At 39.1% G+C, this 27,140-nt stretch overlaps 1 protein-coding gene across 2 annotated transcripts in view; it reads right to left on the bottom strand.

Annotated features, from left to right (window-relative positions):
* The window catches only part of klf8 (Kruppel like factor 8), a 40,288-nt gene that overhangs the window by 4,856 nt on the left and 8,292 nt on the right, over positions 1 to 27,140 (bottom strand). For both annotated transcript variants that reach the window (XM_058758094.1, XM_058758095.1), the window contains exons 2-4: positions 13,130 to 13,234; positions 5,395 to 5,857; positions 1,122 to 1,233 (exon numbers count right to left, since the gene is read on the bottom strand). In XM_058758094.1, coding sequence (XP_058614077.1) covers positions 1,122 to 1,233; positions 5,395 to 5,857; positions 13,130 to 13,234 — 680 coding nt within the window. The remainder of the gene's footprint in view (positions 1 to 1,121; positions 1,234 to 5,394; positions 5,858 to 13,129; positions 13,235 to 27,140) is intronic.

Below are 27,140 nucleotides of genomic sequence, written 5' to 3'. Positions count from 1 at the left end.
ATTGAAAACTATGAATTGTTTTAGCTATATCGCCAAGCCCTGTTTGTCTGAACAACTACAGATGCAGGATGAGAAACCTGTTTGGAAACAACCATTATTTTATTTGCAATTTAGTTTAAATTACACATTGCTTAACTTACATTTGGCTTATTTTTATTTTTACTATGTTACATAAAAACCCTTTAAAAGTTCAATGGCATTTATTTATTTTAGTGCAAACATCCTTTGCAGATAGCAAATCTGACATCAGTTTTAAAAAACCCTACTGATTTTAAATGATAAAACCAAATATGAGCCTCTAATTACTATACATACATTTAATAATCTGGCAGTGTAAAAATGCAACTTAAAATGATTCTGGGGCATCACAGAAGTATGACTAATATGGGTAAATAGCACCATGGCAGGACCCCTGGTGCAACCATCCTAACTGGCCACCAGGGAGGGCTGAAGAGCAGGCATGTGTGTGTATCTAAATTCCATACAGCTGGAGAGCTTCCAGTTCAATGCCGATCTCTCTCCCTTTCCCTTCCCGCTCCAATCCCCCCTCCCCCTGCAATGTTTTTTTCAGCCCTTGTCTCTCTCCCCTCCTTTCCTTCCTCTCTCTTTCTCTTTCTCAGCCTCTTCCTTTCCCCTCCCTGGCTGCAAACCAGTTCACTCCCTTTCCCCTCTTTCTCCCAACTCATTTCCATCGAATTTTGTCTCTCCCAGCAATCATCTGACCGCATGTCCGAACAATTATACACACACCGGCAAAAGACCTTCTTGTTCTCCATCCTGCCCCATTACCCTGCCACTTCTGTCTGTCCTTCTTTGCATTTTACTCCCGCTTTCAAAGGTGTGACGACATTGCAAGTTATGTAACATTGTTTACACCCAGTTTAGAGAGAACCCTGCCCAGCAACACACACTCACACACACCCAACAGAAGAGGATGCATCCAGCTTATAATCAACGCAAAAAGAGCCATGGGCTTCCAGTGTGCTGAAGGTTACATAATCGTCCAGAGGAGTGGTGCAGTGATGCCATTAGACCAGGATGCCAGACACTCTACCATATATATATATCCCAACAATGAGATATACAGATGTATTCGGATACGCAGACACACTCTCTCTCACCTGGGTTCCATCCCTTGTGTGCTGAAAGAGGCCGATCCAGACTCTGTGCCGCTCTCAGCATCGCTTTCAGACTGATACTCGACTGGAGAGGTTGAGCCTGGCTTTATACGCACTGAAAAAGAAAAAAAGAGAAATTTGAGTGAAATTATCAATTGAAATATTAACATGAATTTCTGTTTTTTAAGTATCCTTTTTATTCATTTTTAAAATTTTGAATTAGTTTTTTATATTTTCAGTTTAATTTTAAAGTCATACGTATTTTTGTCTTTTATCAGTTTTTTTAACGGATTTTTAACTTTTATTCATTTCGGTTTTAGTTACTTTAGTACATCAAGTTAAACTAAATGAAAATGAGAAATGCGGCCTTTGCAACTAGCTTACATGAAATGGGTTTTATTCTATATTTATTTAACTTTTTTTAAATAGCTATTTTTTCTGGTTTTAGTTTAAGTTAACTGTATATATTAACTAACAAGATGATTTCTGTAAAATACATAATATACAATATCTAACTGCATGTTGTCACAAGAACGACATGTTAGTCCCACCGTATAAACACAGTAAGTTACAAGCTGTATGCAAAAGAGTCATTAGTTCGGCAATCGAGTGGACTATACTGGTCACACTGTATTGTATTCTTCGTTTGGAAATTGGATTCAATAGTGTTGTGTTGCCACTAAAGCATTTATGTATGCATGCATGTAATGCACATCATTAACGGAGCTGACCTATATTTTTGGTTCCAATACTGTTTTTTTTTTTTTTTTAATGGAAGTGGTTCTGAATACAAAAATCTGCTCTTCTGATCTTATTTTTTATGAGCAGACCCTACCAATGAGCATTTTTTGTTAAATATAATTTAAACAAAGGAGTTCACGTGATCAGTGCCATAAATTTGCAGGTTGAAATTTGTTTTTAAATCCCAGATCTGTGGTCTCATACTTCAGAATCCCACTGTATATGTTGTTCTGTTATGATTGTTTAAAAAGCCTCCCACTGAAATAAGGTGCAAGTAGATCACTGGGTCCATTTCTCAAACAAGCCAATAAATCAAATACAGAAAGGCCTTCCTGCCTAAAGTTGAATTCAAACAACATCACTTCCAGGACCTAATATGATTCAGACTATTATTACAAATTTGCGAGAAGTCTTCTTTGTGTTTTTTGGCATCCAGACAGTTCACAAGTCCACGGGACAAAGAAAAAGAGAGAAAAAAATATTACAAGTTAAATGCACGTTCCATATTGACACAGGGTGTGGATAGTTAAGTACTGGCATGAGATCTCTGGACGTGACCTTTAACCTGCCACAGAGGAGATGATCTGTAGAAGCCCCAGCGTATTCAAAGATTACCTTCTAAATGAAGGGGGAAGGGTGCTGCCCATTCATTAATTGTCTCCTCCCCAACCCCAACTGCCCCACATTACTCAAAAGACTAAAACCCATATACAGAGATACTTCTTCATATACAGCCTCTCACTAGAGGCAATTTGGGGTGCTATGGGCCTGTTCAATAAAGCACACTGCATCCTCCACCTTGGTAGTTTTCCCATAAACTGAGTCCAAAAGAAACTGATCTACTTTACGGTCTCTTTGAAGATGGTCCCCACCCAAATAACACAATCCACTGACCTTCATAATGTGTCCATTAAATTCAACTGGGTTTCTTGGAGCTACATACAAAGTTAATAACCGGCAAAAAAAAACAGCCAAGCACAACTCCTCCCTGAGTTCAGACTTTGGGGTTGTATTAGTGTGTTAAACAAGCATTAGTGTTTCTTTATAGTTTTATTTGGGTGGGGTTCTCCTATTAAAAAACATTCAGCACATTTCATTCAGCATTTTTTTGTGTTTTAATGTTCTTATTACGGTCCAAGACCTGCATGGTGTCTTTCAGGGGAGGATGAAAGCCGTGAGATTAAAAGGGCAATGGGAAGAAAAAGACTCGAGTGGACCGAACCATTTCACTCTGAAGAGGGGTGAAGCATGGAAAGATGCAAGTTTTTGGGAAGAAATATTGATGGTTCCTCTCTCAAAAATGTAGCACAGTAACCACAGTTTCGTCTTGGGACAAATTATGCACCAAAGTTTAATACTTTGGTTTAGGAATTTCAACAAACCCCTAAAACTGAGAAATAATAATAGAGCCTAGCAAGACCACTAACAACCATTGTAACTATGGTATTTGTGGGAAACTATGCTACTACGGTTAAGTTTTATCATTTGTCCTGCTTAAAAGTTAAACATCATGTCAAAAGCTGATGAAACATGTTTGTTTAAAACAAAAAGGCTTCAGAAACCTTTTCATGAGTGAAACTGTAACAGTGTGTACATTTCGATTTAATAACAGCTTTTTAATAAAGACCGGTAAGATTTGCTTTATTATCTCCTTTAATTAAAAGTTTAAGCTTGCATCTGCCTCACCCTGAAATCATCTTTTGTGTCTTTTATATGCATGTCCACATGTGTGGGATGAAGCAGCGTCTGTATGCTGATAACTAAACGGCAATGGCACGAAACTTCAAGAGGGCGAGACCAAGGGTGTGACCGCCTGAAGGAAATGGGCGGACAGATGATCAGCAGGGCCATATAAACAGTTTCAAAAAGAGGAGACAAGATCCATCCCAGGCTCATATTTGCATTCTTGCTTTTCAATGGCACTTCACGCATGCCTACAAGAACATTTCTGCTCGAGTAAGAGCATGTCACTCTATTGAATATGGATGGGGATTGTAAAGTAATGAATGATTCTGCTTCTATTCCATTTAATGATTCGGGTTCCTTACTGAGACTTTTAGTAGTTTTGAGGAGGAAAGAATAGACAATTTTTGGAAAATAAGACAGTTGCTGTCAAATGATGAGATTGATCCTTTCAGATTTCAACAAAATGGTTATAATGAGAGCTGTGTCGAAGTTAATGATGCAAGTAAATGGGTTTAAAGCATTTGAAAGCATTAAGCATGAATTCATCTAATTTAACATTGCAAATGCTGAATTCTGTTCTAAATAATTCCTAAAAACTCATCTTGGGCCTTCAAAAATGATTAGAACTGATCTTAACATGCAAGATAAAGTGTACAGAAATTTTTATCATTGAATTAAAGCAGATTTGTATTTCCATGTCTTATGCATTTTGATGCATTTTGATAAATATAACAATATAAAATCTGTGAGACGAGTAAAGAATGTTGTTGCATATATCTGCCTCTGTTCAGTTCAAGTAACCAAACCCAATCACAGAATACAGTACAGTTCAAATGTTTGGGGTCAGTAGGACTTTTTTCATGTTGTGCTCATTAATGCAACATTTATTTGATCAAAATTAATAAAATAAAAATAAAACACTGAAATATTAGTCAAATTTAAAATAACCGTTTTCTATCTGAACACATTTTAAATTGTAATTCATTTTCCATTCTTTATTGCTGCATGATCCTTTACAAATCTTTCTAATATGCTGCTTTTGTGATCGAGAAACATTTCTTATCATAATTAATGTTGAAAATGGCTGAGCTGCCAAAAATGTAAAAAAAAAAGTATTATCTTACTGACCCCAAACTTTCAAAATCATTAAGAAATTAATAAATTGATTTAAACATTTCATGTTTAATAATTTAATATGAATTAATATGTAATATTTCAATAAATTTAATTACATTTTAAGTCGACTGACAGCAAAGTAGCTCTAATTCGTATGTTGTGTGTTTTATAAGGCTGTTCCATTCACACACATTACGTTCTAGAAAGGTTAACGGAACCGAACTACAAGAAAAACATATGTTGTACAAACACTATTCAGACTGTTCAAAAATAATTTTTCTTTCACATCCTGCTTGCTGTAGGCACCAATTAAAATATTTAAAATTTTAAAAATATTTAAATGAATAATAATAATAATAATAATAAATATATTTAAATAATAAATCTAAAAAATATGTAAAAATTTAAACTGACATTTTAAAGCTTATAATTGTTGTTATTTTTATTATTATTGTTGTTGTTGTTGTTTTTTGTTAAAAATACATTTTTAAAAGAAGTTTTAATGGGTATGTAAATAAAACAAAATACACATTTCTTGCATCAAACTCACAGTCTATTCACATACATGCTACGCTCTAGAAACAAACTACAAGAAAAACATATGTTGTAAAAATGAAAACAGTTCTGAATAAGAACAGGTTCATGATTGTAGCTATTATGCAGATTTATGAGGTTGTGGAAGCTCATGCTAGTGCTAGAGCTGAGCATGTGCAATAGGATTCAGCCACATTACCTGATCCCTCCGACCGGCCGTCGCTTCCGATGAGAGGTACTGTGATGGCGGCGGTAGCCACTCCGTCTGTGGGTACGGTTGTGTAGACCACCGGTAAGGACTGCACTACGACGGGGATGGTCTGCAGCTGCCCCATTTTACTGGGCATGTTGACGGAGGGTATGGTGTGGATGACATGCAGGATCTGCTGACCTCCAACCCCTTGCGTGGATGCCAGGATGGAGCCCGGAGACAGCACCGCCGGGATGGTGGCGCTCGCCGTGATGTTCTGAGGAGGCGGGTTCGCAGGGGTGGAGGTTGCCGTGACTATCGGAAAGGAGAGGCGGGGCTTGTTGAGGGACAGGTCCACAGGTTCCGTCTGGTCATCATCGTTGTGTTGGGTGCTTATGTCACGGAGCGGAGGGGGCGAGGATTTGATTTTGAGGTCTGTAGGCTCGGGACAATCGTCTAACGGCTCTTGTTTCTGTAGAAGCACAAAAATAGAAGAAAACTGTGAGGAAAACTAGGGTATAAGGGAGATAAGGAACGAATGTGGAAGAGCAAACGAGGCGAGGAAGGAGATTACGAAGGACAGAAAGGAAAGGGAGGGTACAGAGCGCTCATGCTCAGCTGTGCAGCAGCTCCACAAAACACAGGAACAATGGCTGGCCAGATTGGGCCTCCGCGTTGCAGAGGAGAAGGCCTGAAGCTGGCACGAGTCCAGCTCAACACAGCCAAGCCCAGACACACACATTTATACACACATACACAAAGATCTCTGTGTGTGTGTGTGTGTGTGTGTGTGTGTGAAAGCTACACCCACTAAACTCCCTCTGCAGTGAGACTTCTAAGTAACTAGGCCTGTGTGTTTATGCATTCGGTGAGGTAATAAAAAATGAAAAGTTTGAAACTAATTCCTGAATGACACTTCATGCAAACAGAGATGTTGGTGTGTTTTCAGCATCAGCAATGGAACACTGAACTTAAAACATTAAAACTGCGCTGTCTATCCATGCAAAACTCATTTCCATGATGATAGGATGTTGTGGGTGGTTGTCAGGGTGTTGCTATGTGATTGATAAAGAGTGTTTTTTAGCACATTGCTTAGCAGTTGTTGGGTCTCTGTGATATTCTGGTCTCTAGTTTTGTTCTTCAATGCAAGTCTATGGATGTAAAAACACTATTCAGACCATTCAAAAATGATTTTTATATCACATCCTGCTTGCTAGGCACCAATTAAAATATTTAAAATATTTTTAAATAAAATATTTTTCCCAATGGTGGCAGTCTACATTTTAAACTGGCATTTTAAAGCTTTTGTCAAAGTATTCAACAACAAAACATATTTTGTTATTATTTTATGCTTTTATTATATGCTCATCTACATTTTTTCTCTAATTACACAATCATAGGTATTAGGTAATTATAGTGAAGCCCACATTAATAATAAAGTTTTATGTCAATTTGTTGCAATGAGAGCTTTCAACTTGAAGCTGAACTTTCCAATTCACATGCTTAAATGACGTCATCAAAAACATAACATTACATTTTCAGCATGGCAAATTCTCATGACGTCAAACAATAAAGTAAAAACAACAAAGGGAAGACAGGTACAGACAGAGGTTATACAGCGGAGTTGTGTAACTGGAGGTGTTGGGAGGAAACGAGTGAGAAAATGAGAGTGAGTGGGCCGGGGTGGGAGCGAAACACAGAGAATAAGGGGAGAGTGGGTGGGAAAGGCCTCCGGTTGTCATGGAAACTGGGAGGTATATCAGCTGACTCATTTTCCTTCTCTCTCTCGATCCCGCCCACCTCTCTCTCGGTCTCTCTATAGTTCTCCACCCTGCCACCTCACTCTCTCTGCATCCCCACCCTTCTTCCACTCCACCTTTCTCGTCGTCTTGAGTTGTTTTCCATTGCTCAAACTCAACAAAATCACGTAAAGATGTAGCGCTTTAGTCGGGAGAACAACGTCGATAAGTGACCCAATTATCACTAGCGTGCTGTGTGGGATGTTAATTGAGTGTGTTCAATATCTATTAGCAGTTGTAGGAAACTGTCTAGGCCTGCGGCAGCAAGTGAGTGTTGTGAGAAGGACAAGCCTTGTGGCCGTCATTATCAAAACCAATTGTGTTTGATCTGTGAGATCTTTTACAACAACATTCATATTAGCTATACATATGGGTTGCGTTAATTAGATGCAAACAAAACATAAACTAATTGTGAGAAACAAACAGATTTCTTCACAAATCAACACCAAAGTCACCAAATTATTGGCTTTTGTTTAGGTCTCCAATGTAATAATAATTATGGTACCTATAAGACCAAAATCATATTAAAATTATTTATACCAGGATTTTTGGTATATGGTAACTGTAAACAATCCAACACAGTTATTTTTGCTGTAAATGCTGCTTCCAGATTGTACATGATCACGACTTTTTCTTAAAATCTAGTGACTCAAAAAATAAGAGTGGATGAGCCATGTTTGAATCCATTATAAAACAGCCAATAAATGAATAGTTGCACACAGTAACCTACTGGCTACATTACAGCAGTGTTGCATGACGTATCAAAACAAAATTGTTACCTTATAATTAACAAATGTGACGGAACAGCATTATCCCCCTTATTATCACACCCCATCCCTTAAATCACCACCCTTCATCAGGTTCCTGACAGGTGTGGGTGTGAGAGAGAGGACGGGTGGCAAGTGATGAGGCACACCTGAATTAAATGGAGCCTCGTCACCATGGCCGTTAGGGCCAGGACACACCAACCCGACTTCAAAGAACTAGCAGCAACGAAAACCGACAGTGTTGTCGCCTCGCGTTGGCAGCGTCTGGACCAAAAATCTGCGCTTGAACACACCGCTCAGACTGCAGCCGACTGCAAACTAACCCGTCGTTCTGCGCCTGCATGAGAGGAATTAGCTGTCTATATTAGCAGTTATCAATAGTATATATTCAACATTTAAAAGGAGAACCCGAAACAAGGATACAAGAGATATACGCAGATATACTAAACTAAGCAAAGCAGCACTCCGCCTCCCTCGACACTACCTGCCTTCACGAGGACACCAGCTCCCCTGTTTATTTTGGATACTTTCATCCCCTTGGACAAGTTATTCCCCTTTTTGGTACTTTTTGGGATTTTATTTATGTTAAGTATAACCTGATGCCACACCCACTGAGTCTGCTGTTGCTCCTCCCACTGCACAAAGCTGACTACAATAGAAGATCTGGTTGTGGATACACTGCATTATAAACAAATCGCACAGGTAAAACAGAGACAAACCAATCAAAACAAAACAACAGCCAACATATCAAGCACACACAAACATACAAAGTGAACCGAGTAGTCCAGTGAGAAACTACTTGCATAAACATAAGAGCAAGGACAGAAGAGCAACTACTCATGGTAAAGGTTGGCAGCGCAGAGAGAACCGCTCCCTGTTTCTCACTGTGTAGAAATGCAGAACAAATTGAGAGCGAGAGAAAGAAACTAGAACTATTATGTGAGTTTCCGGTGAAAAATCCTTCTGTTTAACATTGTTAGGAATGATGGACTGATGGCAGTATGACTCTCTGCTGACCTTACCGACAACCATTAATGGGGAAATTGGCCATTAATAATATTCCCAAGATAGTTTACATTACACCACAATACTGAGAGATGAAAAAGCTCTGTTACAAATTAGGTTACTAATCAATTACAACAGACAACAAATGACTGACTGCAACTATGTGCATTTCTGTCTTGGATCATGAAGTTCTACGTGTTAATGTCAATTGTTTTTACGTCTTACAAAAACAGGGAGGGGCTGTCTCTACTACTAAAGTTCAAAATTCAAAGATAGGATAACAGTGTTGCACTGTGCTGGGTAGATTACTTACAAATTGTAGTCCATTACTGATTACAAATTACATAACGGAAACTGTAGTTAGTAACGTAATCTGTTTTCTTACACCTAGTTTTAGATTACTTTTGACCTAACCCATCAGAATTTATTTTCATTCTTTGTTATTATCTTCATGAAGTGCATTTAAGGTTTCCTAAACTGGGGTTCTTGAAAACACTACATGAGGTGATGAAAAATGAATAATTAATTAAATCATAAAAATGTTAAAGTAAACTAATTGTGTGACCTCTCCATTTATGTGTGATTATAGTCACCTGAATTAGGACAGGTGCAGTTCCATAAAACTGGAACACTTTCTGAATGTATATAAGTTACTTCTTTAGAAAAAAAAAAGAATTAGGATGAATCGATACATTCTGTATGATTTACTGTCATTGTGTAAATAATATGTAATCATGTAATCTATAGAAAAGTATCTGCAATCTGATTATGAGTACTTTGAAATACAATCTTTGAAATCAATTACAAGTACTAAATTTTTAGCATCTGTTTATGCAATCCAAATGACATTTAATCAGTTACTACCCACTACCCAGCACTGGTGCTGCACTATGCAAACTACTTTATGTTGTAAAAGCATAATGCTGCACCATCAAATATGGTCATCAATTTCAGGAACCAATACCACAACACACTGAAAATGTTATACACTAACTAATAACACACTAAAACAATGGCATTAGGCTTCAAGTACCGGCATTCCTGACATCCTTGCAGTCAAATGTTAGTCCAGTTGTCTGGAGCTCTGCTCATTATGCTGGAAATGAACATTTGGCACATGCTGCTTTAAAGACCTAAAGCGGTAAGACTTCTGTCTGCTTACGTCAGGAACATAAATAAGAGCCCATCTTGTTTTGTCTCTCCAGTCTACCATTAAACTGTCAGAATGATGATCACTGTCAAAGACCCCAGTGTGTCCAGTGCACTGCCCCAGGTTCACAGGCAACCTAGCCCTGTAATAACTCTCTTCTCTCATCCCAGCTACATCCACTCAATGTCAGTATAAGCAGCCTGGATTCATGCTTGACACAAAATCCAGTGTGTATCCTACCCTAAACTCAAGCTCAAGAGTTTCTGAAAGCCCGTTGCAGGTTTAGGATGCATGTTTTTGAGTCAGGCCAGTCGTTTAGGATTCTGCAGGGCATATTCTGCATTTTAGCATCTAAGTTTGTGGCCCTGCCTAGCATTTGAAAGGAAGTGTCATGTAGCCTCTCCCACAAACAATTCACCAGCTACCCACCCTGGACCTCATCGACCTACCGGGTTACAATGTCATGTTGTCTACGAAGATCTACTCCAACTGTGATGTGTTTGAGCGCACAACTTTGAAATACCTGGCAACCGACCGCCACTAACTTCCTTTTCACAACCGCCTGCCGTATCAGATTGCGCAGGTGAAATCAACAGCAGATCTTAACGGCAACTCCAAGGTACTTTTTCTCAAACTGAACAACTCAATGAAGAACAGCAGTTGCCTTCGACTTTTCCCCGGTGAATCTTTCTACAGATTTCTGACCAGTGGCAAAGCTGTTCTATAATAAACACTGGTTCTGAGTCAAGTCTTTATGAAGCACCGGCTGAGTGAAAGCACATTAGACACAGAGAAGGCTGTATGTGTGTGAAGAGGATGAGAATAAATGGTTGTGGAGCACATCTTTGTGCCTCAATGTTCCCGTTAGCTCCAGAGTGAGTGCATGGCAGGCATGTGTGGTGTATGCGGATGTGAGCATGTGTGTAACCCTGCAGGTATGTGGTGTTCTGTGTGTGTCTTACGGCTTTAGGAGTGTATGGTGAGGGAGTGGGGGGGTGGGGTGGTGTGTCAGTGTGTGTGTGTTCAGGCGGAGGGGTGTGGGGAGGCTACATCACAGTCGTTCCAACTCCCGCCAGAGCCTCGTTGCCATGACTACAGCAGAACGGAAGCCTCCCTCGATATATCCTATTAGGGCCTTGGCGAGACTTGGAAGGAAAGATAGAAGGACAGAAAAGGAAAGGTACAAAAAGATACCACAACAAAGTGAAGAGGAAAGCGCACTGGAGGAGTAATGTTAATACATAAAATTTTATGTTATGACTCCTTATGAGGAACTTCAGACTATAAGATACCATCCGGCACAGGGAATTGCCTGTTAATGATCACTTTTCTATTTCTTCATGCTCTCTTGTATATTTAGTAATGGAAATCATTGATTTAAGGAATACTGATAAGAATTTATTTAGCTCTTTCCTGGTCTCAATCGCATATAGGATGCATATCTGCAGCACGTTGAATGCAAAAAAGGGAAGTGCTTTTCGAAAACAAACTGTGATTGGCTGACAGCACAATTTCCAGAGGTCAGGGTGCACGGGTCTGCTAAGAAAAGTTTATAAGTTACAAGGCAGCTACTATGAGCTTTTCTGATAGTCAAGAGTATTTGTAATCATTATCATGTTATCATATAAATGAAAAACTTCAAATAATGAATAAAACACAAATACAACAAATACATTAAATTATAAATAAAAATGCTCCAAAAAACCACAGGAATCAGATAAGCCCTTTACACAATCTGACATGGCTGCGGTTGGAATTGAACTGCAGGTTTCGTCTGGTCAGAGGAGAACTGACCACTGACTGAGCCTGGTTTCTCCCAAGGTTTTTTTTTTTTCTCCATTCTGTCACAGAGGGAGTTTTGGTTCCTTGCCGCTGTCGCCTCTGGCTTGCTCAGTTGGGGACATTTAATTTCTAGCGATTATTGTGGATTTGATTGTCTAGCTCAGTTTAGTTTAAATAGTATCTGTGCAATGACATCTCTGAATTCAATAATGAAATGCCTTTAACTGAAAATTGAGTGTTTATTCATATCATTATACATTACTGACACTCTATCCTCCAATTTGATACTGTTAAGTTTACTGTAAAAGCGCTATATAAATAAAGGTGACTCATGACTTATGTTAAAGTTTGCAAGGGTTCATGGTAGAAAGTAAAAATCACACAACAATCTTTGGCTGGTCACCTTACATCTCGCTCAGACAACACCTTCTTGTCTAATTGGGTGGTTCTTAAGCAGGATGAGCATTGTGCGATTTGTTTTATTCTAGAAAGCATTTGATTGGACAAAAAAAATGTATAGCCATTAAGATTTTTGGTCTGTTTTCCCAGAAGAAACCTACATTTTCAACGCATGTCTGCAAAGATGCCTCAAAGCAGATATGGACTAAAAGCCACAAAATTCTACACTATTTTAATTTAATGGGGACGATGTGACCAATTCATCCATGCATGTTTCATTAAAAAAAACAACCTCATAATTTTTAATTAAAATGTTATAACTATCATAACTTGATCTTCTGGTGAAACAAATTCCCTCTAGTATGCTGGACTTCTTCAGTCGTTTAATCTGCATAACCCCCCACACCCCTTCCTTTCCGACAATCAACTGCAAGCTCACATTCACACCTCCCTCCATCCAATCAACAACCACTGTAAAGAAGCAAGTCCCTACCCTACTTTTTTCTCTCTCACAATCCATTTCACACAGATGTTATATTGAAAAAAAAGATCTGTCGCTACCTCTGTTCCATTTGGACTTTAACGCCTGAAAAGTCAAATAGTCCAGAGGATCATATTATAAAACTATTATTACTTGCATTTGTAGAATAACATTTAGATGCGCCCTGGCATTATCTAGAAAGTGGAGATCCAAGTCTAGAGGAACCCTGAGGTCCACTGACTTCATCTTAGTGACATTGCAACCACACCCCTTTCCAATAACTCCAAGCTTCATACTCTCCATCCCACTACGAAGTTCGACCCCCACACACACATATGCCACATTACAAAAGCTCACTCACCACCATACACTCCACCTCCTCTGGCTCCGACTTGATTTGTATGGATGGCATCTCCTCAACAGGCTCAGAGGTGGCTGCAGTGGATTTCTTCGGACTCGTCTGACACTGCGAAGGAGAAACAGAGAACACTTAAGAACTAATCAGAGCATCAAGTTGTAGTCTTACCGACAGTCTCATGAGTTAGCAAAATGCTAACCTCTGACCAGATTCACGAAATCTACAATCCGCCTGAACAAAGTGACACGAGTTCAGAATTAAATTTGAAAGAAAAGTTAGCATGAGACTACAGAGAGAGAGAGAGTTAATGATCCTCACCAGACCAATGTGAGAAGAGTCAGAGGACAGTTAGCCTCTTAAGCTCAAGTTAGTCGGGGGAGGAGGAAACAAAAGAGATGATGAGTGGAAATCAAGTACAGGTCAATCAAATGTGGGGGGATGTTTGAAGATGGAGGGAGAATCACAGAAATAGGAAAAAAGAGAAAGGCAAAAAGACTACATTAAAGATACTTTAGATATTACGTCTACGGTACCTTTAGAAACTTAATGGCAAAGGTGTAGAAAACAGAAGATTAGAGGTGAAAAGATGGTTCTAAAGACTGACCAGCTGGAGAAAGACAAGAGGAGAAAAAGATTGAACCAGCAGGGAGGAGTAGTCAGCAATCCTGAGTCGCCTCCCTCTTCGAGCCGAGCCGAGTCACACCCAATTCTTTAAGACCGAATAGCAGGAGAGAGGCCAGTCTCATAGAGTAGAGCAGCAGAATTAGTGGAGAGAGAGGGAGAAATGTGGTAATGCTTAGGCATGGGGGTGGGAGTGGGGGTCATGTGACCCAGCTGCAGTAGATTCCACAAAGAGGTGTGGCCCCCCCATAAGCTGGGGTGTGGCCGCCCTCAATGTGCCCCTCCTCCCAACCTGGCACGGACACACTGTGAACACACATATATGCATTCCTTTTGACGGCTAATGTTGTCTGAGATGGTTGGTAAACACCAGTGTTACCCAACGTTTCATACACACTGAGTGTGAGAAGAACATCTGTAAAAAGCACTCACCAAGTAAATAAAATTGTGGTACTTGCAAATGGGCAGGAACTGCCACATTGAAGACAAATGTAACGAATGATGGGCTGACACCTTTTGATGCAAGTAAACGAGAACCGCAAAGAAATGGAAAACGGTCAATTTGACCATTTCTAGCTTTGAAAGACATTAACAATTAATAATTAAAAATGAATAACATTTAATTTTCAATATTAAAACTAAATACACAGTAAATCAGTTTTCTAGCATTTCTAATGAGCACTGAATAGTGTGCCCATAAAAAGTTCTCTAAGCCAATGAAATCGGGGGATGGGTCTCTGCAGGGGATAGGATCTTGCACCACACATCTTTCCATCCATTAAGGAATCCCAAAAAAGGCTGAAGACCTTTGTCCTGGAAATGTTATCATTAGTTTATGTATGATGCCTAAAGTTTTTTTTTACTTTCAAACTCTATTTGGCAACACAAATGTCTAATATTCCGGCAATATGGAAGTATGTGAGCACTTCAATGACTGAGAGCAGCATTCGCCCACTGGCAAATCCTTTTGGAGAAATGATGATGATGTATATTGGTGAGGAAGCATTTACCAGAGTATGTGTGTGTGTGTGTGCGCGCATTTTTATGACATAAATTTGTATAATGACAAGGGTATGACATAGGTATTACAAGGAGAAGGTGACTTTTCAGGACATTACCCCATGTCCTCACTTTTCAAAACGCTTATAAAATCACACAGAATGGAGTGTATTGAAAATCTGAAATAGCACAAAGTTTCCTGTAAGTGGTAGGGTTAGGTGTAGGGTTGGTGTAGGGCAATAGCACATACAGTTATAAAAACCATTGCGCCTATGGGATGTCCCCACTTTTCACAAAAACAAACGAGTGTGTGTGTGTGTGTGTGTGTGTGTGTAAAGGCTCCCCTGGGAGCCTGTGATGTGGGTAGTTCTAGGAATAAAAGAGGGTGGGGTGGGTGTGACCCCAGTCCCTCTATGCCCCAGCAGGAAGTTATGGAGAGAGGAGGGGGGTTCTCATTACTGAGAGAAGGAACATCAAGGATTAGAGAGAAGACACAAAGTAGAGAGGATAGCAGAGAGTAGAAAACGAAAGAACGGGGAAATGTGAAGAAGAGAGGGAATGATTGGGGGTGGAGGGGCAGAGGAAGAGAGAACCATCACAATCTGGGTCATGGCGTTCTCTCTCACTCAGTCGCTCCCAAGCCCCCTTGGCAACCAGTCCCCGCCCCAGTGCGGCGTGGGTAGAGTTGCCGTCTGGGACTGCATAGCTCACCACGCACGCCCTTCTGTCCATCCCTCCTTCTCCAAAGAGAGTTATACTTTGGTACTCATATTTAGGAAGTATTGGCTTCCTTGAACAATGGTAGAAATTCTACCGGAACCTAACAATCCACATCGTGAGGGGAGAGGAGGAACCGAAAGAGAAAGTTGGTTGGGTGAAGAGGTACCTACAATCCACATGGTATAAACCAAAATGTTGGGATAACTAGTACAAAAAGACTAGTACAATGCCAAATTGTTCAAAGTCATCATCTTCTACTTCAGGTGTTTCATGATGGAAATGCAAGATTTATCGGAAAGTACAATGTACTGTGTACAATACCTTTGGGAAAAGTCCTAAAATTGAACCAAAACTGCTTTCAAATGCAGATGGAGTCACGTAAGCACAGGACACTTTTAGAAATTTTCTTCTTCTAATTCTCTTTGATCTGTACAAAAACACCTGGAAGAAAGGAAGCCACACCAGATTAATTGACCGTTGCATTTGTTTCAGAAACGGTTAGCAGTACAAACCCAGCCCTAATGCCATGACACATCATATCTCTAGGGCACTTCCATAAAAATATCAGGGGCTTCCCAGGCTTGAATCCCAGTATTTTTTTTTTTTCCAAACCTGACCCTCAACTAGGCACCTAAGGTCAGCAGAACCTTGTTATAAACTGTTGCTCTTTGAGAATGTTTCTCTGGGACTTACTAGGACCAGAAGGGGCTAAACTCATAATGCATGAGGCCCTGAGAAGGAAGCAGGACTTTAACTCTGAAGGGCCGAAAGGGTGTTCAAAGCCGCATGTTGCACAATCGTGTAACCCGAGATTGGACGTTGGCTCGTGCTCCATACCATGGCTAGGCCCAACTGGACCCCCTAGGAGGAGTGGTTGAGAGGGTGCAGGAGAAGTACATGCGGAGGGGGCAGGGAGGTATGGGTTGTTCTCTGAGCGGTGTGGACAGTTTTCCTAGCAGCAGGGAGGAAAGGCAGGGCCTCTCCACCTCCCCTGCTGTTGTGTAGCTAGTTTCTCTGACCGCTGTAAGTACACAAGTAAAACCTTTGCCCAAATTCCAAAGTGCAGGAGCTGCCCCAATCTTGGACCTTGTCCTTTCATTGGATCATTGAGGCAAATGAAGGTGGGAGGGAATTTAGTAGTGAAACCATTCCAAGTTTAAGAGGAGATGTGGCAGACGACAGCCAATCCAAGACTCCTTTTTCCATCATGAAAAATGGGTATCACATATACACCATCTTCTAAGATTTTATTCCAAAGTGATTGTAGATACTATGAACTATTGTAGATACTCACCCAACCAGACAAAGCACATTGAGGATTCAATAAATGAAAGTTAAAAGTTTCAATCTTGATGTTACCTAACTACAGTAACTCTTGTTTCAGGTTCAGCACTCTGGCTAGATTAGTTAGTTCAAGGGTTAGTTCACCCAAAAATGAAATTTCTGTCATTAATTACTCACCCTCATTTTTGGAACACAAATTAAGATATTTTTGATTAAATCCGAGAGCTGTCTGACCCTCCATAGACAGCAAGGGAACTACCACGATCAAGGCACAGAAATGTAGCAAGGACATCAATAAAATAGTCCATGTGACATCAGCGGTTCAACCGTAAGTTTACGAAGCTACGAGAATACTTTTTGTGTGCAAAGAAAATAAAAATAACGACTTTATTCAACGATGTGCTGCCATTGCGGAGAGAGAATCACATGGATTGTTTACATGAACCGGAAGGAAGCGTATGTGTTGTGATACTCACTCCACAATGGCAGCACGTCGCTGCAGACGGGATGAGGAGGAGAAGAACTGTTGAAAAAAGTTGTTATTTTTGTTTTCTTTGCGCACAAAAAGTATTCTCATCACTTCGTAAACTTACGGTTGAACTGTTGATGTCACATGGACTATTTTACTGATGTCCTTGCTACGTTTCTGTGCCTTGACTGTGGAGGTTCCCTTGCTGTCTATGGAGGGTCAGACAGCTCTCGGATGTAATCAAAAATATCTTAATTTGTGATCCGAAAATGAACGAAGGTCTCACAGGTTTGGAACGACATGAGGGTGAGTAATTAATGACAGAATTTTCATTTTTGGGTGAACTATCCCTTTAAGTATCATATGAAGCTTAAAAAAAAAAAAAAAAAAATAGCGGGATACTGGGGTTGAATTAGTCTAGGGAGCATTTTGCATATAAACATTTACACACAATCTACAGTTTAGTCTAGCACAATGGCATATAAAGCATAGGACACACCAAGCCGACGGTCAGGTTAGTGTGTTTGGTGTGTTCCACACGTTGGCTCTCGTCAGGCTCATGTCAACATGTTGAATTGGCGTCGGGGCTGTCAGCATGAGTGAGAACTCTGATTGGATGTTCAGTTTAGTGAATGGTTCAGTGCCCAAGAATTAAAGCAAAAGTGATGGAAACTAGTAAGTAAATGAATGCGGCACAGACAGAAGGCTGTTCTAATGTTACGTGATCTTTCCCAAGTATTCCAATATGTGGATATTTTCATAACATGAGCTGCTTAAAATGTATAAAGTTATCAACATAACTGATATTCAAAATGGTAAGCAAGCGCTACTTTGTTTACGTTTAGTAAATCTGTGTATATCTCGTATATCCTTGTTTCAGTTTCTCCTTTTAAATGACGAATATATAGTATTGATAACTGCTGATATAGACAGCTAATTCCTCTTACACAGGCACAGAACGCACGGGTTAGTTTGCAGTCGGCTGTAGTCTGAGTGGTGTGTTCAAGCATAGCTTTTTGGTCCAGACGCTGGCGATGCAAGGCATCAACACCGTCGCCTTTTGTCACCGTTAGTTTTTTGAAGTCGGCTTGGTGTGTCCCAGCCTTAAGCCCAAATAAGAGGAAAAAAAATGATAAATCAGCTTTTTTCTCATCTTATACAGAGTACACACAAAAAAGATGACAGCAGAAACTGATTTGAGATCAGATTTTGTGACATGGTGCATAGCAAAGCTTGAGAATACAAAGGTAGAGTCGTGATGTCGTGATGCGAGTAGTGATGTGAAATCTTGTCTCCAAGGATCCTACTCATTGCTTACCTCAGTGTGACTAACATTTTACCTAATCTGAATTAGTAGGCAAAAATCTTGTTTGCTTATTCAACCTTTTTTGTTTATACATAATTTACATTTTGGTGTAAATTAGTTTGCAGGATTCTTTCCAGTCATTAGTTTGCACACTTCCACTGACAGCGCTTTTTTTGCATTTAGCTTTTCTAAAGGATGTCATGTAAGCTGCTTGGTTAAAGGGATAGTTCACCCAAAAATGAAAATTCTGTCATCATTTACTCGCCCTCAAGTAGTTCCAAACCTGTATGAATTTTTTTGTTCTGCTGAACACAAAGGAAGATATTTTGAAGAAAGTTTGTAACAGCCTGTTTTGGGGCACCATTAACTTCCATAGTAGGAAAAAAATATATATATTATGGAAGTCAATGGTGCCCCAGAACTGCTCTGTTTCCCACATCCTTCAGAATACCTTCCTTTGTGTTCAGCAGAACAAAGACATTCATACAGGTTTGGAACTACTTGAAGGTGAGTAAATGATGACACAATTTTCATTTTTGGGTGAACTATCCCTTTAACTGATGTGACACACTTTCGCAGTTAGCAAGCAAACTAGTGGTGTATGACGTTCTGTTTGAACAAAGAATGTTCTCATTGATTCATATTCGAAAAAAAAAAGTAATTATAATTCATTTCTTTCCCTGACGTGAAATTCCCGATCGTGACTGTATTTCCCCTGAGAAAATCTGCCAAGCAACAGAGAATGTGGCCACACCTTAAGACAAGAGGATGCTGGTTGACCAATATGTAAAGTGATCAACTATGCTAAAACTGTTCTGCAGAATGCAGCACATTCTTTTTTAGCTTTGAGGAATGAAGGTATCTATGTGCTCATGTAAATTAACATTTAGCAGGTATATTTGGATTTTTGTAACTTTTAGCAGTTATGTGCATCAAAATGATGACTCATCTAGCACTCAGAGGAGTATACCAATTTCTGTCCAATAAAATTAGCAATAGCATGTAGCAAATAATGGTTCACAGCTGTTACATAAGCTAAAAGCTATTTTTATATACAAAATAGAAAGAACCCAACAGTATGTTCCATCCTGACTTGCTGTTTCAATAGGAAATATGTTAGCATAGGAAGTTAAACTGTGTTAAACTTTAAATATAAAGTTCTCTCTGCTTTCTATAAAATGTTTCTGTGAATATTTTTCTGTGCTCGTTTTTGGTATGGTAACTTTACACCTTTGTCTACTGTCATCTTTATGTAAAGTAACAGTATCTAAGCATCCATTTTAGTTGGATACAAGCTCTATTTACATTTAAAAACTCTGAGCAGTCAATTCTTGTAAGCTGTAAAAATAAGTTGTGGTTATGAGGGTGAAGTGAACCAAACTCTAAGGGACTAACTGACTGATAAGTAAACTTACTTTGTCATTGCTTTTCTCAGAGCCGCTCCACTAACTCCATGCACTGCCAAATAAGGTGTTCGAGGACCAACTACGAAAACAAATGAGATGTTCCTTTAGTGTTCATGGAAGAAGACAGCCTCTCCAGCACTTGGGGGGGAACTACTCTTTTGTCAAGAAAATAAGGTCTCTGGTTGTGTATGCATGTGCGGATCTGTGTGTACGTGTACATGTTTGCCGCTGCTGTTTAAATATGTCAGAACAGTGTAATTTTAATGCAGTCTGTTGGGGCCTGAGGCACATCTTGTTCTGTGTACCAGCCAGTGCTGTCACTGCGTCCCTCCATGTAATCAACTCATCGGTCCAAAAGCAAAAGAAGAGAAAGAAAAAGAGTGAGAGAGAGAGAAAGGAAGAGGCAGAAGGGGAGGATACACATGTAAGGTCACAGCTGCATGGGGTGTGTGTGAGGGGGATGAGCAGGCAGAGGGTTTGGTGACACACACAGCACAGGCTGTGGTGCAAGGACTCTGTCCTACCCTCTGGTTCTTTCCGTTAGCCTCTTAAAGGTACAAGGCCTCCCTTTGGCAAAAGACCACCCTGTGTGTCAGGCTTCTCTCTGTGAAGCACTATGCCCTTAGAAAGTACTGGTACCAGTGATAGTTTCTGATGGAAATACCATTGCACTTTGATATTAGTCTAGATTTTGTCAAGTGCCATAAGGTCTGGCCCACTTTGCTGCTTATTTTAGAATCACTGCACACTAAAGGTAGTGTCACACGAGTGAAATTTCGGCAAAGTTTTGCAGGTAAAAAAGGTCTTTTGTTAATAGTGTAGCAATGTATGAAGCACAGCACACATAGAAGTCACTTTCAAACAATGCAGCTTTTTCACTGCACACTAAAGGTAGTGTCACATGAGTGAAATTTCAGCAAAATTTTGCAGGCAAAAAAAGGTCTATTGTCAATAGCATAGCAATGTATGAAGCACAGCACACATAGAAGTCACTTTCAAACCAAGCAGCTATCTTTTGGTCAATGTAGCATGTGACTAACTTAAACCAGTCGCGAAATCTGCAAGGGGAAACATTTTGCAGTCACATGAAATTGAAACTAAATTGACTAGCTTTCTCCCGTGAAAATTCGCCAAACCATGGTAAATGTCACCGCTGTAAATGTGACAAGGATGACATTGTTTAACCAATATGTAAAGTAAAATGTAAATTTATATGTAATGTAAAGTTAAATCTATTCGGCACAATTTTGCAACACAGAACATTCAAAAGCCAGTTCCTTTTGGGTCAGCACATGGGTTATGATTACAAAAACTAGGAAATCTTTAGATTCAGTGCTGCATCTCCCCAAAGCAGAGACTTAGAGACTGGCCTTGAGTGAAGCTGCTAGGCTGCCTACAACTCCACCCTTCCTCTTCAGCGAGATGTGTGAGACAGCGTCGTGTCACCCTCACACACACACAAGTCGTCGTGGAACAAAAGGGCTGTGTGCAACACGAAGGGGCCTGGCTCAGAAGAGTCTGCTGGGGGATGAAACGAGAAGAAGCAAGCAGTGAAAAGAGAATCGTAGGAGTTTTTGAGGTGAGAGTTGAGACCAATGTAAGAATCACCTGAATAGGTCAAGGCCAACCGAATGGCTGAAGCAGGAGACACGAGGCTTACAAAGGGTCTGAAAGAAGGACACCACTCTACTTTAACACTTCACTCAGAAAAATTTAAATTCTATTATTATTTGATACTTTGCAATCTTACGTGACACATACACTAAGTGTTCTGAAGTTATTTTGATGAATTCTGGTCTGTTCATCACACAAATCAAAGCCATTATTTACTGAACATCTCCAGAGTAGCTCTCAAATCAAACATGGCATCATTGCTCCAATCAACCAGGTTCTGATCACTATCTGCTGGTAATATCTCCTATTGATTCACAGTGATTGGTGATCTCTCAAAAAATATTTATGAAAATATTATTAATTAATTAAACCCCTGGGTTAGAAATGAACATCAATAGCATTGTAGGCTCTTTCCTAATAAGCCTATCTGTCTGAATAATAATTGTTGTGTTTGCCTCTCTTTAAAAAATATTTTATATTAATTATATATATTTTTACATTTATTTTTAATTTATTTAATTTAACTTTTTATTATATTATCAATATACTGTAGAAAATAATGTTATAAAATATTATCACAATTTAAAATAACCATTTCTATTTGAATATATTTTTAAATATAATTTATTCCTATACTCCAATCTTCATTGTCACGTGATCCTTCAGAAATCATTCTAATAGGCTGATTTGGTGCTCAAGAAACCTCTTATTTTTATTATTATCAATGTTGTACTGCTTAATATTTTTTATAAACCATGACATATTTTTTCAGGATTCAAGTTCAAGAAGTAAAAAAAAAAAGAAAAAAAAAAAAAATGAAAGTACAAAAATCTTTAGTAACATTATTTTTGCTGTCAATTTTGATCAGTTTAATGCATCTTTGAATGAATAAAAGTATTAACGTATGGGGGATCTCATCAGAGCATGCTTATAACATGATAAAAAGACGGCTTCAAATAGACCCTATGGTCAGTGATTGGTATTTCTTCCAGTAAAAAAAAAATAATAATCCTGATCAGAGCACCCTTACACAAGACATGCAAAAAACCATACCAAATGGTATCAAACAGCAATAGCATTAGCACTTTGTAGTCACAAAAGTAATCATATAATTTCAGGAGATTTTGAATATAGTGCTATTTCAAGGTGTTTTTGGTCCTTTTTCAACCTTCAGAGTGGTCACAATAAACAGAAATTTCTTCTTCTTTTGTGCTCCCCTGACAAACTAACAGTAGGAGTAGCAGTAAATAATGACAGAATTGTCATTTTTGGCTGTACTGTTTCTTTAAGAATACCAACTGTGATGGCTAGGAGTGTACATTGGCTGCAAACAAATTCAAACAAACCCACACGTAGGACTTTCTCTTTATGGTTGGCACAGTCACCATAGCAGTGAACTTGGCCTTATCTCACCACACCCTTCTGACGCAAACTCTGCTGCTACTTCCCATAGGCAGCCCTCCCCACCCTAAAACACACACTCACTCAACAGCCCTAACATGCTCATTCCTTTACCAGTTCTTTTACTCAAAAAAGAAAGGTCTGTCCTGCATACATGCAGAAATGAAGTTTCTTCACATGATGCTTTGCTGAAATGTAGCCTTGCTAATGTGATGCAAGCCTCAACGTCTCAAGCCATTTAATGTCCATGAAGCAGATGAGCAACCAAGACAGGAAGGAAAAGTTTCTCTCTTTCTGAAAGCCAGCTCATCTCTGCTGCAGAGCTGCACCGAGAGAGAAAAACAGCAAGAGAGAGCTGGTGATGTCAACTTTAAAGGCGTAGAGTCAAGATGCAATTCCCAAAGAACATACCTGAGTGGATAGTCTATACTTCCCTTGGAAGAATTTGCTCAAGACGGACATATTTTTGCCTCGCTCCTTATAATTAAGGTACAGTAAAAGGCTAATGCAAATGTCCAGCATTTGCATACGTTTAGAGGGGGCTACAGGAAAACAAAGCTTCGCAACTAGTTTTCCAAATCACGTAATTTTCACATTCTGAGCAATGGCTTGCATGCTGTTTCCAACATCAGTAGTCACACACACACACACACACACACACACACACATTGAGACACACCCTCCCCACCCTGAGCACCCCACCCCCGCTCCCTCTTTTTCATTGCAGACAGTTTGGCAGAACTGCAGGGGTTGCTATGGGGACGGGATTCTTTCCCTGGTTAATGATTGTGCCGCAATGGTAGGGGGTCATTCTGTCACATCGCCTCTAATCTGGGGAGACATGGACAATATCCTTACAGTCCCATACCACACACACAAGCACACCCCAGAGCCCCCATTCATGCAAAACCTCACCTCTAACTTGTTTTACTTCCTTTAGGTCTGGGAGCTAAACCACATAACGCTGCATGTCCCCTTTAACCTCTCAGTCTCATTTTCCCTCCAGCCAGTGCGCTGGTGCCTCACTTCCTCTGCTCTCTTGGACAACCGAATCCTCCTCGGGCAGCTCTCAAAGTAAGAAAAGACCTTGATTGCATCTGAGGTACATTCGTTTCTTCTGCCACTAGCGACATACATAAACTCTTTAAAAAAAAAAGCAGCGCCCCAAAAAGTCCAGCAAATTCTTCATGTTTTTGCTGAACTCAATCTCATTTTTATTTCAAAGCAACATGAAATGAAAATTTGCCTTATTTATTCTAAGGATGCACCAATACCAATTCTTCCAAAATGAGTACGATACCAATACTTTCATTTTTGGTACTTGCAGATTACAGATTACCGACACCTGTATTTTCATTGCATTTGTAATTTTATTTTTAAAAATGGTTAGAGAATAGGACTGTGCGATACTGAAGAAAAATGTAATATACGATATGATAGCGTGCAATAATTGCAATGCAAAATAGATGCAATATATAAAATATGCAATATAAAAATGCAATATTCGATATGCGATACGATATTTCTTCTTCTAAAATCAATTTAAATTGCATTAAAACATATTTAAAAAAATTATACAACCAACGTATGTTTCAGAAAGAACTTCTAAACATAAACTTCTACAACTTCTGAAAGTGAATAGCCATGTTTTACTGTTGCTTAAAACAAATTCGACATTATTAAAGGGTTAGTTATTTCACCCAAAAATTAAAATTAGCCCGTTTTACTCACCCTCAAGGCATCCTAGGTGTATATGACTTTTCTTTCAGACAAATCCAATCTGAGTTTTATTAAAAATTATCCTTGCTCTTCCAAGCTTTATAATGGCAGCAAGCGGGTGTTAGGGGTGGGCGATACAGCCTCAAAATTATATCACAATATTTCAAGAATATTTGCGATAATGATATTTATGACAATACAGAATAAAATATGGAACAACGTTTTATTGCTGATTGCAGACAGCAGCATTTCTTAGTGCAAACACAATGTAGGGCATTTTCCATCCTTTTCCAATGAGCTACTGTCACTGATGACAGAGTACCTAATTCGAAGCGTAAATCTATTGTCATGAGGTGGCAGAAGCAGCACTGTAGTGCAATAGTAGTGACCAGTGTAGGGCTTTTAAAAAAGTAATTAGTTATAGTTACTAGTTACTTTTCACAAATAGTAACTGAGTTACATCATTATAAAAGTAACCAATTACCAGGGAAAGTAACTATTGCGTTACTTTAAAAAAAAAAATTAGAATAGCTATGTCAAATTGTGAATAAAGGTGAATCGATGCGTTTTTGTTAGAAAAATATCCATATTTAAAATGTTTAAAACACTTTTCTCTCACTTCCACTAACTGTCATACGTGCAAGCCGTTCCGGGCGGATGACGTAGGACATACGCGCAAGCGCCTGTGAGATATGCTAGTCTCACGAGTTTGTTTACAGGAGCAAAGGAAGCAAAGTTTCCTTACTTTAACTAAGGAAAACCAGTCTCCTCTTGGCTTACATCGAAATCTTCCGACATCCTTCCCAAAGAACATACCTGAGTGGATAGTCTATACTTCCCTTGGAAGAATTTGCTCAAGACGGACATATTTTTGCCTCGCTCCTTATAATTAAGGTACAGTAAAAGTACCTAATTCATGACCAGCTTTTTGTTTTGCTTGCCCCCCCACGGACATCCCTGTGACCGAGGGGGCGGCCGGGCTTTAGTTTAGCGTGTATAATAGTCTAACTGATTGCTTTTAGATGGAAAATCTGCCCATAACTCCTGGTCTAGGATCTGTTTTCTTCGTAATAATAGCATTACGAAATAGATTTGGAAAGCGTCAAATGATTTTACAATGCATTTTCGCAGAGGGGAGCAAAGTAGCCAATCACAGACATGTTTGTTAATTTCTACAACGCAATGGCCAATTTTGCAACCGAGCCTAGTCCAAACGCAGGATTTAGGTAAGGAAACGGTTATTCATTATTTGCATTGGCAGCCATGCCAAATCACGCACCTGCTTGCTTTTCTATTTAATTAAAGTGTCAGTGAATTATTGTAAAGCGTTACCCAAATAATTCATTTTGAGCGATTACTTGAAACCAACTGCACCCCCAAACAACCGTGTGTCCTGGTGCCGGGCCTACTATGAATTAATATATTGATATGTTGAAATAACCCTTTGACCATAAGTAACTTTTAAAAAGTACTAAATCACTCATTTATTGCAAACAATTTCTATATGTATATCACGATATGCACATTTGCGATATTTCAATTGTTTCGATAATGTGCAGCCCTAGTAGAGAAACCAAAACCATATGAACCATATTACATGGCTTAATTTGTTTAGCAAACAGATGTACTGGTACTTGTCTCTGTAATTCCAGCATTGGTATCATTCAGTGCATCCCTATTTACTTTCTTAATTCATCTTAATGGTCATATTGCGTTATTATTGAAAAGAAACTATCTTTTCAAAAGTAATATGTTTCTTCCATCTCTAAAATGATGCCACCAAGCCCTCTCATTTTCAATTTTTTATGACTCACCACTTTTCAGGATCCAATCAAAGTCCCACCCCACTTTTCTCACTGAATATCCTGTTTAACTTGGAAATATGTCACATTACGGATGTAAAATGGGTTGTGAACTCTGCTTCAAAGCAGTGATAAAAGTGGAGGACCAAAAACATAACCTTAAATTTGTCCACTTAGCTCACTAACTTAATACTGAGGGCCTTTCAGTACCGTGTGCTCAGTCAGTGAGTTAAAAATGGTGGATATTAGTATAAAATATAGACTTATCAGAAACCAAGATGACAAGAAACAGAACGGAATGAAGGGGCAGATGGTAATATGTAAGTCAATGGTACTAAAATTGTCATTTTTCTGAGCTCAAGCTAGGCCTGGATTATTGCATTTAGTGAACGGTCATATCTACAGATGGTATAGAGGGCTGATTCATTTGTAATTTCCTTGAGAATATATACAATTTCCTTTTCTCAAGAATATAAAATGGCTTGAAACCCTTATAAAACCCCTCAGTGTGGCAAAGAATTTTGCTGCTTCTTATGATGCTGTTCAGACCCATGTGATATGTTAAATGCTAAAATGTACAAAAATGTGAATGCATCCATTTGAAGCCTGTCACTTAAACCCAAAATATACTTTGTTTTTAATGCATTCACAAAGGTATGCATACACCCGGCAA

Source organism: Onychostoma macrolepis, chromosome 21 (genome assembly GCF_012432095.1).
Source record: "Onychostoma macrolepis isolate SWU-2019 chromosome 21, ASM1243209v1, whole genome shotgun sequence".
Classification (NCBI taxonomy): domain Eukaryota; kingdom Metazoa; phylum Chordata; class Actinopteri; order Cypriniformes; family Cyprinidae; genus Onychostoma; species Onychostoma macrolepis.
The sequence above is the reverse complement of the archived record's forward strand: the minus strand, read 5'-3'. Positions and strand labels throughout refer to the sequence as shown.